This window comes from Oryza glaberrima, chromosome 6 (assembly GCF_000147395.1).
Source record: "Oryza glaberrima chromosome 6, OglaRS2, whole genome shotgun sequence".
In the NCBI taxonomy this organism is placed as follows: domain Eukaryota; kingdom Viridiplantae; phylum Streptophyta; class Magnoliopsida; order Poales; family Poaceae; genus Oryza; species Oryza glaberrima.
The window spans coordinates 29,230,027-29,248,279 of record NC_068331.1 but is presented as its reverse complement, the minus strand read 5'-3'; the positions used below and the strand labels follow the sequence as shown (position 1 = coordinate 29,248,279).

Below are 18,253 nucleotides of genomic sequence, written 5' to 3'. Positions count from 1 at the left end.
ACAATAATATCCAATATAAACCAATCGGCTAGCAATGATATGATAAATAAGCATCGATCCAAAGATTAAAGCACACATCGGCTGGAGGTCCGATATCATGAAATCCATAAGATTAGATTAAACAATGAAACCTTTGTTGTCATCGGCTAAATCCAACTTATATGTATATGCAATCCTCATGAGCCGATGCAACGTCCAGATAACTCACCGGCTGAAACCCCGATGAAACACTTATTGGCAATCAATAAGCAGGCTAAAGATTATGGTTCTAAACACGACTTAGTAGATCAAACTTAACTGATGCAGCACTAAGTATGAAAAGAAACACAATATCTAGACAATCAAGCCGTTGACTGAGTTTTCAGGGTGGTAGATGTCTAAGCTAATCTAATCTAGCAAGGCGATTTAGCCGATACCGGCAGAAACCCTAAAACGAGAGACAGCCGATAGAGCAAAATTGATATGCTAGGACTAGATTAATAGAGACATATGATAAATAGCCAGGCAAATATATCATCCAAACCAGAGTAATCCAAGAGGTCAAATGTACTGATGCAGCCTTGAACGACGCCGACGTAGACAATACAATTGCCTGGACCGGCGGAACATTAGACTTATCCCTTCGCCAGAGATCGAAGACGATGCAGCCCCGCGTTGGGTGCCAAGTTCCGCCGGAACGTAAAAACAAAAGTAGAAGTAAAAAGGGTGGCGATGCGCCGAATTGTATTGATCGTGAAGATAGATTACAATGACCCCGGGTGTACATATTTATACCCATGGATTGATACAAGTCCTTGTCAGACAAGAAAGAAACCTTCCTAAGATAAAAGGAAAAGATAAAGTCCTTATAGGACACTAAACACACTTTCCTAAAGATAAAAGGAAACTAACAAACTATTCCTATTTAATAGATAACTTGCCATGCCGCATTCTCTTTAAACTCGGTCACTTATGGATAAGCTTCCGTTAGTAGATTGATTTCCTTAGTCAAATATAGCAGGAATCCGATTATTGGCGACTTGATAACTCCCATCGGCTGATCCCGAGATGCTGCAGCCGATAATGACTCTAAGCTGATGACGTCTTTGCCGATTACCAAATTTCACTGTTAACAGAAATGTGCTACTATTAAAATCGAAAAATATATATTGAAGATCGTAGAGTTATAAAGAAATGTGAAATATCTCATGGCTTCAGCGGGTATCCGAATAACACAGTTCACCGTATATCCGTATCCGTTGGAAATCCTGATACGTATTTGTATTCGTATACAGGAGAAAATATATGTAGTCATATCAAAATCCGAAGTATCCGAGAATTATCCGTCCTGAAAGGTATCCATATTTGTTTTTCTTCGGAGAATTATCCGAACTATTTGCTCCGTTTTTATCCCTAGTTAAGGTGACGCTGAGAAGATGGTGAGAGCCAGTGTTAAGGGAGACGTCCGCGACGTTCTCCTCCTCGCTGTCGAAGGTCTCGGCTGCGCAACGGTGTGGATGACGTAGGTATCAAACGAGATAAAAGATAAGTTGGTACAATTACTATGTTCTTAGTTTTGTCAAACATGTCTAAAACGTAAAATTTGCATTGGACCATTATAAGACATAAATTTGTTTTTTAGTTTTGAATTGTTTGTTATTTTAGGGGAGAAAAGTTGAAATTTAATCATGAAATGGTTTTACTCCCTACTCCACTCACTCCAGCATGCTAGTCTAGTCTAGTTGTAGCAAAAACCAAAATGTAGAGGGGCCATGGTGGAAAAAGATGTTCCCGGCCCCACCCCATCTTCTTCCTCCTCGCGTCGCGGCGCTTCCCCTCTCCCCACGGCCGGAACCCTAACTCCGGCGATGGGGATCTCCGCCGCAGCCAGAGGCAGCGGCGTTGGATCTTCCGTCCCTGAGGCTCCGGTGTTCCGCCCCACGGAGGAGGAGTTCGGCGACCCCCTGGCGTACGTGGCCCGTATCCGGCCCCTCGCCGAGCCATACGGCATCTGCCGCATCGTCCCGCCGCCCTCCTGGTCTCCTCCCCCGGCACTCGACGTCTGCACCCTCTCTTTCCCCACAAAGAGGCAGCCCATCCACCGCCTCCTCGCCCGCCTCGCCCCCGCTGATCCCGACACCTTCCTCCTCGATTACCGCCGTTTCCTCCACCGACACCGAGGCCGCAAGAAGCCAAAGCCAAAGTTGCCTGCCCTCTCCGACGGACGCCCGCTCGACCTCTGCCGCCTTTTCCACGCTGTCAAGCGCTTCGGCGGCTACGACGGCGCCTGCGCGGGGAAGCGCTGGGCCGACGTGCTCCGCCTCGTTGATGGCAAGGCGCCGAGGCATGCCTCCTCCGTCTCCGAGCACGTCATCGCGCAGCTCTATTATGAGCATCTCTATCAATATGAGCACTTCACAAACAGATTGCCATCACAATCACATGATGATCAACCGCCGGTTTCTGCTTCCTCTGCTAATATTAGTATTAGGCGCCAGAAGAAAAGGCTTAGGAAAACCAGCAGCACAATGGGACACTGTGGAGGCAGCACTAGTGCCAAAACTGCAGCATCTGCTCCCAAGCAGAAAAGGAGAAAGGTTGATGCAACGGCTACTGTGGTCAATGAGGCAATGGATCAGGTCTGTGAGCAGTGTAATAGTGGCTTGCATGGGGAAGTCATGCTGCTCTGTGATCGCTGTGATAAGGGATGGCATCTATATTGCTTGTCTCCACCACTCGAGAGTGTGCCTCCGGGAAACTGGTATTGCTCAGAGTGCATGAACTCTGATAGGAATTGTTTTGGATTTGTCCACAGGAGGAAGACTTGCCAAGTTGAAACTTTCCGGAAATTTGAGGAGAGGGTGAGAAAAAGGTGGTTTGGACACAAGAATCCCAGTCGTGTTCAGGTTGAGAAGCAATTTTGGGAGATTGTAGAGGGAAAGGTAGGAGAGCTTGAGGTTATGTATGGGAGTGATTTGGACACTTCAATTTATGGAAGTGGGTTTCCTCGCCTTTGTGATCCCGTGCCATCGTCGGTGGACCCAGTTATGTGGCACAAGTATTGCTCGAGCCCATGGAATCTGAATAATTTCCCAAACCTACCAGGCTCAGTTCTTCAGACAGTCCGGGATAACATTGCTGGTGTAATGGTCCCTTGGCTCTACATAGGGATGCTGTTTTCATCATTTTGTTGGCATGTTGAGGATCATTGCTTTTATTCGATTAATTATTTACATTGGTATGCAAATCCCCCTTCAAACTGTTAAGCATTTGTACTATTGCGTGTTGCTTCATCCATGCCTGCCCTCTACGCAGTTATTTACTATTAAAAATTTATAATTTTGGGTAACATGCAAACTTGTCAACCTGTCAATATGGATAAACAAGATTTGGTAACATGCAAACTTGTTAACCGTGGCTATTTTTCCTGGTTGGCTAGTTCGTAGCATGGTGCGTTAGCTCGATTGACGATTTAACAACTTGCTCCTAAAGAGTGTTCTCATTGTGTTGTTTGATCATGAACTGCTTAATAATGATTTATAGGTCATCTGATGTCTAATCATAGAGCCGCTGTGAGTGCTAGTCTTTTTCACCTACACAGTTACTCCATGCACGTGTAAGTGAAGGATGTTAATGCATTTATCTAGGACACCCACACCAAAAGTTTGTGTACATAGGATGTTTACGTAAAAGAGTTTATGCACTTAGATGGGACAGCAACAGTTTGCTGTAGTATTAAGCTCGATTGGAACAAAGTGAGGAGAGAGGAATGATGCATGAGTCATGGAGTGAAACATGATTCCTATCTGGTGCATCTGATTTGAACTTCTGTATGTTTTAAGTTATTAGCGTTGGGGTTTGTTCAGATTACCTGGATTTCTGATTATGGTTGTTGAAGTCGTAAAGTTAAGTTGAGTTGCTCCGTATACCGACTTGGTGACTACCTGAACTAGTCTTTGAATTAACTAAGTCTATACAACTACACTACACATACCGGTCGCTTCTACTTCTAGTCTGCTTGTACTTTTTAGCTCTGCTCAATTGTGTGGGTAATTCAATCAGTCTGATCTTATGTGAGAATTGTATGTTTGGAACCTGTCGCGTTCTTTTGTGAAGATTTGAGCATACGCTTACTGTTCATCATGAGGGTACAATGTGATTATCTGTTATATGTTTCAGGGGTGAGCCGAAATGTTGGTATGGGGTACCTGGAGCAGAAGCAAATGCTTTTGAGAAGGTATATTTTACTATGATAGGGCACAGGCATCCTGGTTTCCTATAATTTTGACATTAATTGTTTATATGTGCAAAGATCGATTGCACACCTAAGGACTACACTTTCTTTTCTTTTCCTTTTTTTGCATGGTTTCGTAAATTTCATCTTTGCTGTAGAACCGGTGGCAATTGCTATTGTGCTTCTGTTTTTGAGCTATGCTGAATTCCTGGTACATTTTTCACTGAAAAGATCTTACCCATGGTGTTTTTTGGTTAAATTTTGAAGAAACTAAAAACAAAAAGCTGCTTACCATAGCCAGCGAGATGTCTATTTCATGGTTCCTTCCTTCTTGATAGCTTCTGTATACAAGTGGCTTCTAGAGATAACTACAGACATGCACTGCAGCTTTATAGATGAGTGAGGAAACTCTATGTAGTCGATAACATTTTCACTTTTTATGATACAGCACTGCAGCTCTTGACAATGACTTATGAATATGAATGAATCAGGCAACACTGAGACTTGTTATGTTAGAATACTTAACCTTTTGTGATCTGCAGGTTATGCGCAATGCTTTGCCTGATCTATTTGATGCACAGCCTGACCTGCTTTTTCACCTTGTCACGATGCTGAGTCCATCGATTTTACAAGCAAATGGTGTTCCTGTTTATAGTGTGATACAGGTTGGTGGAGACTTTGTTAGACTAATATTTTGAACACAAAATTTTCGTGAACTATGACATGGTGATTACATTGTTCCATGCACGTTCTGTCAAAGACTAAAAGTGCATGCTGCTGGTTGCAACTGCTTTCATTCATCTGTTTTATGGAATTTGAATCTAGAGTGAAGTTCTGACTTCTGAAATACAACTAAAAGATTTAACTTGATTATTTTATTGGCATTTTTCAGGAACCTGGTAACTTTGTGATTACTTTTCCTAGGTCATTCCATGGTGGTTTCAATTTTGGTAATACAGGCTTAAGTCATTTCTTTATCATTTATTATTCCATTCAAAATCTGAGATGTACCACTCATTTTCAGGTTTAAATTGTGCTGAGGCTGTAAATTTTGCTCCTGCCGATTGGTTACCTCATGGTGGCATTGGTGCTGAACTATATCGCCTGTACCGTAAAGCACCTGTTTTGTCACATGAGGAGCTTTTGTATGTGGTTGCAAAGGTCAAAGAATAGCTGCCATTAGTTATTGGTTTCTTTGTTTCTGTATTTAGTTTAATTTGATTGTTCTGCTATGCTGTTCTTTTTTGTTTCTAGTAAGAAAACCTCACTTGTTGTAAAATTGATCTACTACAATCCTTGTTTGTTAATTGGAATTTCAGCCAATCGCTTTCTGTAGGCTATGTTTTGTCGTTAACACCAATTGTGTTGTAAAAGAATAAACATCTGAGGCATTACCGCATCAGTCCGCTATCATATAAAACACAAGTGCTGAAGAGTTTGGTTGTCCTTGGCTGCTTTACCACCAGGATGTAAAATAGCGTTTTAGCTTGTTGCTGTATACATACAATGCTCCGCGAAATCACTAGTGGCCATGAGATGCTCCTTAATATTTCACTTTGTGGTGGGGCAATTGAGACACTACTCTTACAAAGTTGTATTGTATTCTGTTGAACAATGAAGATCTTCCAAGTTATGGCACTGGCTCTAGTACCATTATGCTGAGGAAGTTCCCACCCAGAATTAATATCGTAGTAAATGGTTTGGGAATGCTTGAATACAACTTTTTCTGCTCTCTGAATGAACCTTCATTGTTGAGTTGTCAGGTTTTACATTATCTTATTTGATACATAACCCTCTTTTCTGAGTAATCATAGCCACCATTTACAAGCCTCTAAATGCTCATATTATGTTGGACAGAACGGCGTGGACAATGAATCACTTCCCTACTTACAAGGAGAAATAGAGAGGCTATTTGTGAAGGAGAAAAAATGTCGTGAGGAGCTATGGATTACTGGGATTGTCAAATCCAATCTGATGCCACCGAAGAATAATCCAAACTTCATTGGAAGTGAAGAGGTAGATCTACTAGTATATCGCCATCTCATGTCATGGTAACTTCATCAGTGCCTTTTGAACCCATTCCACATTTTATTATGCAGGACCCTACATGCATTATTTGTCGCCAGTATCTGTATCTCTCTGCTGTTTCTTGTAACTGTAGGCTGTCTTCGTATGTTTGCCTTGAGGTTTGTCTTTCTTCAACCATTGTTTTACATGTTTAGTTGTTAACTTCATGTTTTTTTGAGTTTCATTCTGCTATTTCCAAACTTGAGCATATATGTAAATGACAACTTCTATTTAAGGATTTCATCTTATGCAGTGACATTGGCAGTGCACTCATCCCATTGATATTAGCCAAGTTTATTAAGAGCATTTTCTCTTTTTCCCAGCACTGGAAGCACCTTTGTGAATGCAGTCCAGAGAAACATCGCTTACTTTACCGCCATACCCTTGCAGAGTTGGGTGATTTAGTTTGTGAGGTCTCAAAGGCTAATCTACCAAGGGAGAATGTTAAGCAGAACTCCCTTTTACATAGTGATGTTTTTTTGCCAACGAGAAAGGTTCGTTATTGACTTTAGTTTACTGTTTTATCTATTACGTAATCTGTTTGAAATATTTTAATTTGCTTATCCATAAATGCATGGGATGATTTGCTCACTTCCTTAAATTTTGGTCAATTATTGGTTCCTTTCATTTGATTTCATGACCGTCTGATTCTGTGAATAGAAAACTATGTGTTGCTATATCCCAGATCTTGTTCTTGTTAACACCACCTTGATTATCAATGCCTTAGTTTCCTTATCTTCCTTTGATAGGGTGTTTTATCTGCTCATTTCCAGGACAAAGATCAGTATATGTCATATACACAACTTGCAGAAGACTGGCTTTCAAAAGCTGACCATATTCTCCATATGCCATTTTTAGATACTGCATATGCCACTGCCTTAGAAGATGCTGAACAGTTTCTTTGGGGTGATCATAATATGGATTCTGTATGTTTCTTCTACCGAGCATGCTGTAACTTGCCTACCAGTCTTCAACAATTGAATGTCTTGTATTAAATTTGGTACTGTGTGCTTCTTAGGTGCGGAATATGTCAGCAAAATTAATAGAAGGTAGGAAATGGGCTTCCAGTGTTAGAAAATGCCTCTCTCAAATTGATGGCTTTCTTCATTGTAAAGAGAATTGTTCCGAGAAAATAAATTATGTGGAAATCAAAGAATTAGCTGCTGTAAGATGCAAACCATGTTATGAACCAAGTCTTGCACAATTGCAGGTATGTAAAACCCAGAACTCTTGTTGGCCTTATTGAAAGACACTAAAGTTTATTATGTTGTGTTAATTCCCCTTCCCTCTTTTCTGTTGAAGGTATATGTGGACAAAGGAGAAATAATGATTAATGAGATAAACAATGCATTATCATCTCGCTCAAAGGTAAACTTATTTCCAGCTATTGTTAGTTTTAATCAGACCTTTTTTTTTCAAAACTAACTAAAAGTGGGAACATGTAAGAAAGAAACAAACAAAAAAGATACATTATGATTTTAAAAATTCTTCCACCTTCTGTTTTGTGTGTTTTGTGGATATGTTGACAGATGTTTCTTTACTGATATGTTTTTAGGTTGATTACTTGGAAACACTGTACTATAGGGCTTTAGAGTTCCCGGTTGAACTAACAGAAACATCAGCACTGTCTTGTGAGATTTCTTCCGCAAAGGTGTGGACTCTATACCAATGGTCGAAAAAAACTGATCTGATTGCTGTTCCATGCTAGTCAAGTTTTTCTTCCATTTTAAATTTCTAAGGGATGTGTTTTTTGTTAACATTTTTGTTCCTTAACTATTGGTTATTTACATTTCATCTGTGCTGCAGTCCTGGTTGAAGAAAGCATGTGATTGCCTTGAACAGAATAAACGGGGCATCGTCGACATAGATTTCCTAAATGAACTGAAATCTGAGGTTTGTTTTTCCCAGTAAATTATCTTCCAGCTGCCATTTTAAAGTTAACCTGGTTCACTCTGCCCTTCATACATTTCTGCACAAATTGTTACTCTATTGGTGATCGTTTGATAATATCTGCATCTTGATAGATGGTGTGCCTTCGAGTGTTAGTTCCAGAAATTAATCTTGTTTCTGAGCTGTGGAAAGAAGCTGAAGCATGGAGAATACGTTGTCGATCCTACCTCCAAGACCCCCCCAGCCTTAAGGTTGCCACACCTCCCTGCCTTTGTTTTACTAAATTTAAATTTAAACAGTCTTCCGTGGCAAATATTCCAGGAGTTGGAGAGCTTCCTTCTTGTGGTGGATGGTGCCAACTTCAGTATTCCAGAGCTGAACATTCTGATGCAACGGTATTCAGGTGCTTGCTCATGGGTCAATCATGCTAATAACATAGTCGGCAAACTTCTTGAAAGGAATGATTATGACAACATTGTTGAGGAGTTGACTGGCATTCTGAAGGATGGAGAATCACTAGGAGTAAAAGGCATGTTGTGTAATTTGTTTTTCTCTTTACGGTGATTGTTGTATTGGAAATGTTGGATTGTTGTTAACGAGAATGTTCTTCTACACAGTTGAGGAATTTTCCGTTGTTGAGGAAGAGCTAAAGAAATCCTTCTGCAGGAAGCAAGCATCCGAGGTATGTCTTTTAAGACATTGCAAATGGGAGTAATAACACATGCGATGTGGTTTGTTCCTTGACAAAGCTATATCTTTACTTCTTTAGCAGACATCTAGAATTCTACATATCACATTATCAGACTGACGTTGATTGTTACAAACCTTGGAATATGTAGCTCTTGCCTGATGAGTGCACACTAGAAAAATTCTCAGTGTATAGCAGCCTCAAACTATTAAAAGTGAATCACAGATAAGGATAAAACTTGACAGAAAATTCAAACTAGAATCCACTTGTTATGCCAGAGTCCAAAGGTTATAAATATGTTGTCGGGTCCTAACTAGGGAAGTTGTAATACCATTTATTTTTCTGTCACATAAATAACGATGTTTGGTATTGTTTAAGGCATCATTCATGGTGAATCCTTTTTAATAATTAGTTACTGTATTGATCACATAACATCCAAGCATGTAACAGGCTCTTGCAACACGAACATCTATGGAGGTGGTCAAAGAAGTGCTGAAAGAAGCTTCCATGTAAGTTCAATTGGCTTGTCCTTCGTCCTATACTGTATAGAACGACATTTTGCTTTGTCTCAGTTTTATTGTTTGCCAGATTAACCATTGAAGAGGAGCAACCATTTGTTGATCTGTCCCATAACCTCAAAGCTGCCATCACTTGGGAAGAGAAGGCTAGCTTTATTCTTGAGCACTCAGCTGCTCTCCCTGAGTTTGAAAACCATATTCTGTAAGGGTTCATGGAAATCTATATTCTTATGCTATTGAATCAGATGATTTTTCCTATTGAATCATCCAATTTCAGGTGCTCAGAGAACATACATGTTATCCTTCCATCTGAACTGGATATGAAAGCAGAGGTTGCTACTGCTAAGTTGTGGATGGACAAATGTCAGGCCTATCTGAGGCCTAGAAGTGATAAACCTGCATCTGGAGGTTTTCTTAATGTTGATGACCTAAAGGTTCATGTTCATACATATGGTTCAGTAATATGTTTAATTATTTATAGTACCTATAGATATTTAGATAACTCTTGTTCTTCATGGATTCACAGGATTTAATCGGCCAGCCTGCAAGTATGAAAGTCATTCTTGACACTTCTGCAATTAATTCTGTTCTCAACAATGTCATAGAATGGGAGCATAATTCACTAAGTCTGATACACCGTTCAAGAACCTTACTGGATTCAAATGTAATCGACTCTACTATTGATCCACTTAAAAGAAAACTAGAGGAGCTGCAAGATAAAATTAATGCAGAAATAGAAAAAGGACTATCTCTCGGTTTTGAATTTAAGGTTGTTCATGAGCTGAAGGATTCTTTTTTCACACTTGGATGGATATTGAATGCATTGTCTTTCTGCGGTGTGACTCCTTTGTTGCAGGTGATTGTTCTTCTCATGCATGGTGTCACCATTCTAACTATTAATCTTTGCACCTACCATTTGAATTCGTTATTTGCTTGAAATTTATAGTAGGCTACCATAAGATTGTCTTTGTGATGTCTATTTTTATGCCTTTGCTGTTATTGTCTTGATGAGCTGCTCTCTTCCCCCCCCCCCCCCTCCCACAAACACACACACCATGTATCGCTGTGCACTATTCATTCTGGAAGTGTTCGTTCTGACATGTCCTCAGTGTTGCGTTTCTTAGAGGTTAGATAAGGTAACCGCCCCATCCGCAGTATTGAGAGTTCTATTTTCTATATGCATACCTCGATGATCCACACTTGACCTTTCTAGTTACTACGTAATTGTATGGTAAATTTTGTATCATTTGTTGTTTTCACATGATAGTTTTTCGTTATATACCTTCAATGTCATGTAAAGCATATTGGTGTTGCTGGATGCAAGAGCATAAAGTTTTATATTCCCTTGTGTAAACAAATAAAATTGACCTTTCAGGATGCTGAAAAATTAATTCAACAAGCTGTCAACCTTCCTGCCTCATTGTCGGATTGTTCCTTAGCTGAACTATTGGTGAGGGGATCATCTTGGCTAAGAAAAGCACTTATGTTTCTTCCTGGTTCAGAAATGTCTGAAACATCCAGATTGTTAAATGTTGAAAATATTTTAGCGGAGTATAAGGCAAGTATTTCAAAGTTCAAACTGATATATCTCATTTTCCATGCACTTGTTGGTGATCAGGTCTTTAGTTTCAATTGCATTATATTTTGCCTGTCACAGGAAATTGCTGTTCCTTATCCTATGATGATTGCCAAACTTGAGGATGCTATCAACAAGCACAAGTAAATTATCCCTACCCAAATGCTTATGCTAAACATTTCAGCCTTATACATGGGCATAAGCATGAATATTGAGTACTTGTTGTTATGTCGAAGCTGAACTACACTACTGCAGATATATTTGAAATTATTGACAGACTATACTAACATTTAACATAGCTTCCTTCCTTCCAGTTCATGGGCAGAACAATGCAATGCCTTCTTCATGTTTCCTGATCATCAATCTTGGGATGGACTATTAAGCTTGAGAGTATGTTATTTGCATTATTTTGTATCAATATACTGAATTCCATATGCACCGTGCTTTGTTACCTCTGTAACATTTACATGAAGCACATGTTTTTGAAACATAGCTGCAATTTTTGTGGCTTACTGCTATTTGCTTAGCTTTGGAACTCTCCTTCTATTGTATTGGATATCTTGTGCTTACCTCATGATGCTCCAACCTTTATAGGACAGTGGTCAGTCTGTGGCATTCGATTGTACTGAGATGGATAAGGTGGTTGCTGAGATTAAAAAGATCGAGGAGTGGCTTACTCACTGCCACTGTACTCTGTTTCCTGATGGCAATAACAGTGATTCTTTGCTCTCCGCGCTTCTGAAGGTTGGTTTCTGTTTTAAGGTTTGCTGTGTCTCAATGCTTGGCAAATTATTTGACTGTTTGGATTTTGTTTTCTCAGATTAGAGGATCAATGGACAATGCTTGCATGTTATATTCCGACTGTAACCAGAAAGGATTATGTGCCATCTGCTCTTGTGATGTGGGAGATCATATTACCCCTAGATGTATGATATGTCAAGCGAGGTAATATACATGTGCCTGGATTGATTTTCCATAGCTTGAAGATCCAAAAGTAGAATATTTTGCTATGCTTATTACAATTCCTTGTCATTCTGTTCAAAAAACCCACTCAAAGATGTAAGCTAGTATAAAGTCAAGGGAGCTGAATAATCCAGTGAAACTCTATTTATTCTTAGCATCACATGCTATTTTGTTTCATTCGTTTTATCATTTTTTTATTGCCTGGTGACTCAATGATTGATTAAGCAGGTATCATAGCTCCTGTGTCGAACCACTGCCTGCTTCTACACAAGTGACTCGTGAATGGACCTGTCCTTTTTGCTTTCATTTAGAGAGTGGGGACCCATTACAGAATAGACTACAGGAGAAGGTAACTATTTGTTATAAATCTGATAAAGGCAATGATTAGGGCTATAGTATGGTGATGATTTTAAATGTAACAGATATCTAAAGGGAATCGTCCAGCACTTCCTGCATTAATCGGGCTCCGCTCTTTTGCCAAGGGTTTCTATTCAGGGTAATTTAAAATAAAAATATAAGAAATAATTCCCTTCCTTACTCTGGTTGACGAAAACCCATTTTTTTCTTTCACAGGATTGAGGAGTTGGATTTATTAGAAGAAATTGCTGAGAAAGCTCATAAATTTAAGTCCTACCTTATGCAAATATTGCATGATGCAGACTCTTACCATGGAGAAGATCTTAGTGTCATGCACAGATCTCTTTTGATTGCTCTAAAGGTGATCATCACCCGTCTTATCACTACTTTTGACAAGTAATCATGCACCTTAGGTGTTCCCTGTAAGATGATGGGAAATGGGAATGTGCTACTGTTGTTCACTACATCTTTGCCATTCTTTTTTGTAGGCAACATCGGCTGCTGGCTTATATGATCACCAGATCAGTTGCAGAATTGAGTCAATGTTGAGCAGATATTCCTGGAAAAAACGAATACATATTCTCTTGTGTGGTGGAAAAAAGATACCGATCCAACAAGTATTGATGCTTGATAATGAGGTAATACAGTTGGTGTATAATACAAAAAAAGGTTGTTAGGCCATTCACTTGGGTATTCAATAATGAATGGAGCAGCAGATGGCTCCCACCACAACCACAACATGTTAGGTGCTTCGTGATCATAGTGTGGTACTTAAGTGGACTACTAAGACATGGAGAGAATAACAGTTCAGCTGAGACTGCCGTGAAGACAAATTGTGTGTGTCATTTATTATGGTTCTAATCTAATGACAATGTTTATTCAGGACTAAGTCATACCTTTTTTAACCTGAACATCTTTGGCCCTGGCATAGTTCATCATTTACTGCCATATTGTTTTTCCTGCAGACTGCAGTGTTAATTTAATTCTGAATTAGCTCTGCCTGCTATATCATTTAATGCGTTGATGTTTCAGGGTTCAAGTTTAGAGATATGTGGTGAAGATTTCTTCAAGTTGGAGATTAATAAAATAAAGGAAACTAGTCTGCAGTGGCTGGCCAAAGCAGAAAAGGTGAGATACGAGTTTCTTTTGCTACATGTTTCCTTGGGATGAAAATGAAACTAACCGGACCTTAAAACTGTCCTGTAGACTACACTTGATTCTGGTAAGCTCGCCCTTGACCTTGTGTATGGACTTATTATTGAAGGCGAAAGTCTTACTGTGCATGTTGAGAAGGAACTGAAGGTACATGCTGTTCATTGTTTGATTCATGATTGCTGGGGTGTTGTGTTGGTTCTCTTTTACACTAACAGAATTCCATTGCAGTTACTACGAGACCGCAGTGTTCTATATTGCATTTGCCGTAAGCCATATGATAATAGGGCCATGATCGCATGTGATCAATGTGACGAATGGTATCATTTTGATTGTATCAAATTGCATGGACCCCCTCCAAAAACATTCTATTGCCCTGCATGCCGTCCTAATAATGGCGGAGAGTATATATCACTTCCATGCTTAGCCCATGAGGACGATAGGTATGTCGATTATTTTCCTCCGTTTCATTCTGCTCTTTAAGTTTGGCGATTGATCTATAGATGTAGGTATCGGTATAGATGTGTTCTCTTGGAGCAATGGATTAAGAAAGTTCCAAAGAATGGTGGCAGCTGGACTAGAAAAAAAATGTATCCAGTGTTGCTTGCTGGCAATGGAATACTGCTACTTGTGAGATGGAACAGATGGCATGATGAACAAAAGCGCCCACATTATAAATGATTTAATGTTTCGTGGTTGCTCATCCTATGTATGTGGCTTGGTTATCTCCTATATGACATTTTTTCCCCATCTCTATAGATCAACGACCGAAGCAGGACCTCACACCCCTCCGGCATCTTGTGAAGCAGCAGGAAGAGTGGGAGCTATCCAGTGCAACAGTAGTAGCCAATGGGAGAAAACACATGTAAGGGTCGATTTAATAAAACTTCTACGTTGTCATAGCGAAACTGACAGCTCGTGGAGAGAAAGCAAAAGGGTTCTCCATCGAACAGCTAGAAGACGTAGTAATTTTTTAGGGCTGTTATGATATTTACATCAATCTTCTCTTGTCAGCTTTAGGTATCTCATTTTTAACATGAAAATTCTTGAGGCAATTCTTTTATTATGGTCTGGTGCTGTCAATGGATGTATTGCGGTTTGAACCTTAAGTACTTTACTATTAATCAAATATTTGTAGCTTGCCAGAGAGATCTCTGCTCTCTTGTACTTAGGTCATGGCAGTGCTGCGCTGGATTCAATATGAGAACATTAAGCTTGTAGCATTCGACTGCAACATGACAAGTTTTTATCATGTAATTAGTTTCTAGGTCGGTATATACGCACCCGTGTAAAACAATAGTCCAAATGGTTTCTAGTCTCGGCACCGCAACAATTCTTGAAACTTTTTTTTTTTGAGAAGGGTATTTTTTTACCTGGCCTCTACATCCAACCAGATATATACAGCCATTTAATTAGAAAATTAGCCTCACAAACAACCCAATCTGAAATTCGCTCGTATAGAAATTTGTATTCAGGTTACTACAACCACTAGGCTACATGCCCTTTCGCATTCTTCAAACCTCTGCAACCCCAAAGCATAAACTGGCTCCCAAGTTCGTGAGTCCATATAGACTTGATTTATCCTCTATTAACACATTAGTTCAATATTGAAAAAAAAGAGCTGATAACTTCAATAGAATTTGATGGCAAGATCAGCCCCCAAGCTATATATGTATACAATCACTAGATGTGACAAATTCAAAGCTACGAGCTGGAGTACCAGGCCTGAATCTCGCATATATGATCCCCCTTTACACTGACCACTGAACAGCTTATCTTGTAGAAAGAAGAGATACTCCCAACTATTAAACAATGTTGCACCCTCATGCACAAATACACTTGTGCAGATGCAGAGCTCCAACATGTACCACCCACATAAACACAAATGTGCAGATATCAACTGATGAAAGTACTAAAATGCAATGAAATATGCAACTATGTACAATCCAGAGGGCATAAAATGAAAAATTACTAACCATGCAAACAATGATAGTACAATATTAGAAGAAATGGTGTTTGTATATACTAGGTGTTTGGGACAAAGGCATGCTTCTTCATCATCTCTAACATCATCATCAGTCACACGCTGCTTACTGAGGTGGTGGTGCATTTGGATCCAGTGTGTTGTAGGTGTAGTTGCTTGAGTTCAATCCATACTGGCCAAAAGAAAATGTAAATTATTTACAAATACATCGCAGTTATTACAAAGAAAGATTACTGTTCAGTTGGTATCATCCAACAGAAAATACAAGTCTATTGGAATGCCAGGTTATTTACCATGTCATGCATAATGCTAAAGATTGTAATGAAGTTTCAGCATAACTTTCAATGCAACAGTAAATTATTGTTATGGAACCCTGTGATTTTGAGCTGCGTAGTTAGCAATAGAACAGGTGGATTGTACATAGTTGAGAAGCTGCAGCAAGACTGACTACTGGTAAAAAAATATATGCCAGTTAACTGCTTCTGCATCTGAGGCCGCAGTTTGCAACAACTAATTTGACTGTACAACAACAATGGCACATGGACAGAGCTCAGAATTTGATGCCCTCAATATGATATCTATGAATATCAAAGGCTATGTAACCATCCTCTCATAACTTCTCATCAGATGGCCCTGAAGCTAATATTGAATCTAAGATCTGTAAACAGATTACTTACTACTTAAGCACTGTCTTCAAATTGCTTGCATAGCTAATAGATGTCAATGGACTAATGCTCCCCTAGAGATACAGGAAATATGGTGCTACAATAAATTTATGTTCTAGATCTCGCGTTACTCATGGCTAGTAAAGTAGCAGACAATGACAGTAGATGAAAGGAAAAAGGAGAAGCTTTTAGACTAGAGGCAGACATTGATATGATGAGAAATTGATAAAATCTAAACCACTCTGTTCCTAATCAAGTACCTTTAGACAAAGGACTCTTTTAACATACATACAACAGAAGCTATGCATTTTATAATAATGTAAAAAAATCCCATAGCTAGAAGATACCAAGACAGCAAGGATATATACAAGTATCACAGAAATAATCTTGCAGATTTAAAACCCAACAATAGAAGTTATGCTTGCAGGCACTACATACGAGTCTGCTATGGAGAACAATAATGTTGGAGAAATATAAGGCGTAGATTTGATTCTTGTACCAGTGGTTTTTAGTAACCAGAGAGGCATACTAGTTAGTTTAAGCGATAAAGTTGAAATTAGAAATGTACATAGGCATTGGAGTGTAAAGAGTTGTCACCTTGTGTCTCATTCTTGAGCTCCATAGGTCTGGATGGAAACCTCTAGTATCGGCGGTGGTAGGAAGATAAGCGGGAGCACCTTGGGCAACCAGAAGTGGCCTCCTTATGACCACAAAATCTTCATCACTGTCATAGTCGGCACTCGGGGTAGAAAGCATGGATCGTAAGATGGTTGCCAGGAGAAGTGAAAGTGCCTGTGTAAAGAAATGAGGGTGGATTTTGTGAGGGTAAAATAAACGGAAGGAGTGGAGTAAATAAATGGAATTGATACTAGGAAAAGATGATTATGTTAGTTACCTGTGTAGCAACAATAGCAAGAGCAGCCCACTTGCAGAGGTCGAGATTAGTTTGGATGAAGGAAAGTAGATTATCGAGTTCTCCAGTGCGGTCATATGGCAAATCCTGAGCGATATAAGTTGATGAGTTGTTGGTGTTCTATGTATGATTGATGAGTTGTTGGAAAGGAAAGGAAATTACCTGGATCCAGTGTTTGTTAAAGAATAAATCAGCGGCGAGAGCAGCTTCGAGGAGCATCATAACGACAGCCAAGATGGTGTACTAAGAGAGAGAGAGAATGAGTTATTACTAGTATATAGGGATTTAGGTAAGCAATGTATAGATAGATGGATATTTGAAGAGAGAGAGAGAGAGAGAAGCAGAGGCAAGTACGAAGCAGAGGAAGCAGGGGCTGTTGATCTCGGCAGCAACGCATCCGGCGAGGAGAAGCAGGCAGTAGAAGAGGCCGGCAGCCATGAGGGCGCAGACGAACCTGGGGTGGGCGAGCAACTCAAGGAGAGGAGTTAATAACCAACCAAGGGAGGGGCGATCGATGTGATGTGATGTGCGGGAGGGGAACTAAGTAGGTACCAGAGGTCGGGGAGTAGGTCTTGGAGGTGGAGATGGTGGTGGCGCGCCCAACGGGAGAGGATCCATGCGGCGTAGAGTAGGGCGGAGACAGCGGCGAAGGCCTGGAGGAAGGCGAGGAACTTGAAGAGGAAGGCCAGGCAGCAGTGGAGGCCGCCACCGGCGCTCCGACGAGCACGACCCATCACCCACGATTGCGGCGGCGGCGGCGGCGGCGGCGACGACTTGCTTGGGTTTTCTGTTGAGACAGGAGGAGGGGGAGGAGAGGAGGACGACGAGGCCAGCCTTGATTGAGCCTTGTTGGAGTTAGAGCCAAGCCAACGCCAGGAGAGAGACAGAGACACAGGTTTGCTGCTGCCGCGCTGGCACCCCAATCCTATTCCTAGCCCTTCTTTCTAGTTGTTGTAGGATTAAGTCCATATTGGCTCCCTCAAATATAGTACATGATTCGTATCCTCCAGACACATTGAGAAAACTTCCTTATTTTATAAATGAATCATCAAAAAAACGATAATCAAAAGTAGGCCTCTACCACAACACCATGTACTTTGGCTTTAAGATTACAGTTTAGCGCTTCACTTAATAGTAGGATTAGATCTATAATTACTTTCATAGCCTTAGCGTCGATGGCCCATCTAGTTTTTAATGTGAAATCCAAACGTACGTTTTTTCAAGTGACTGAAAACTGCACCTCTTTGTTTTTAATTGTATAATGTTG

At 40.2% G+C, this 18,253-nt stretch overlaps 2 protein-coding genes across 2 annotated transcripts; one reads left to right on the top strand and one right to left on the bottom strand.

Moving 5' to 3' along the window:
* The first annotated feature begins 1,721 nt into the window (after window positions 1-1,721).
* On the top strand, window positions 1,722-14,573 carry LOC127777943 (lysine-specific demethylase JMJ17). The gene is made up of 33 exons (XM_052304564.1): window positions 1,722-3,217; window positions 4,159-4,216; window positions 4,756-4,878; window positions 5,106-5,163; window positions 5,238-5,374; window positions 6,071-6,229; window positions 6,313-6,399; window positions 6,604-6,774; window positions 7,054-7,206; window positions 7,299-7,490; window positions 7,583-7,648; window positions 7,836-7,931; window positions 8,087-8,173; window positions 8,305-8,421; window positions 8,492-8,699; window positions 8,788-8,852; window positions 9,309-9,367; window positions 9,447-9,578; window positions 9,654-9,810; window positions 9,903-10,232; window positions 10,752-10,934; window positions 11,034-11,095; window positions 11,267-11,342; window positions 11,547-11,696; window positions 11,773-11,897; window positions 12,144-12,264; window positions 12,338-12,411; window positions 12,489-12,633; window positions 12,761-12,910; window positions 13,305-13,400; window positions 13,479-13,574; window positions 13,656-13,867; window positions 14,184-14,573. Exons 1-33 carry the CDS (start codon window positions 1,752-1,754, stop codon window positions 14,410-14,412), a joined length of 5,640 nt encoding a protein of 1,879 aa, XP_052160524.1. The 5' UTR covers window positions 1,722-1,751; the 3' UTR covers window positions 14,413-14,573.
* A 458-nt stretch (window positions 14,574-15,031) lies between these two features.
* Window positions 15,032-17,847, bottom strand: LOC127777944 (tetraspanin-18-like). Its single transcript, XM_052304565.1, has 6 exons — window positions 17,539-17,847; window positions 17,341-17,440; window positions 17,149-17,229; window positions 16,969-17,073; window positions 16,671-16,865; window positions 15,032-15,580 (listed from the first exon to the last, which is right to left on the bottom strand). Exons 1-6 carry the CDS (start codon window positions 17,718-17,720, stop codon window positions 15,515-15,517), a joined length of 729 nt encoding a protein of 242 aa, XP_052160525.1. The 5' UTR covers window positions 17,721-17,847; the 3' UTR covers window positions 15,032-15,514.
* Window positions 17,848-18,253: the final 406 nt, after the last annotated feature.

Bases quoted from the DNA above. Each gene is read 5' to 3' on its own strand.
- LOC127777944 (XM_052304565.1), bottom strand. From the start codon at position 17,720: ATGGGTCGTGCTCGTCGGAGCGCCGGTGGCGGCCTCCACTGCTGCCTG. The intron at 17,230-17,340 runs GTACTTGCCTCT...TCTCTCTCTTAG, and splicing joins GCCCCTGCTTCCTCTGCTTC to TACACCATCTTGGCTGTCGT. The intron at 15,581-16,670 runs GTGACAACTCTT...TCTTTTGGCCAG, and splicing joins GCTCAAGAATGAGACACAAG to TATGGATTGAACTCAAGCAA.
- LOC127777943 (XM_052304564.1), top strand. From the start codon at position 1,752: ATGGTGGAAAAAGATGTTCCCGGCCCCACCCCATCTTCTTCCTCCTCG. The intron at 6,400-6,603 runs GTTTGTCTTTCT...TCTTTTTCCCAG, and splicing joins CTTCGTATGTTTGCCTTGAG to CACTGGAAGCACCTTTGTGA. The intron at 8,174-8,304 runs GTTTGTTTTTCC...GCATCTTGATAG, and splicing joins TAAATGAACTGAAATCTGAG to ATGGTGTGCCTTCGAGTGTT.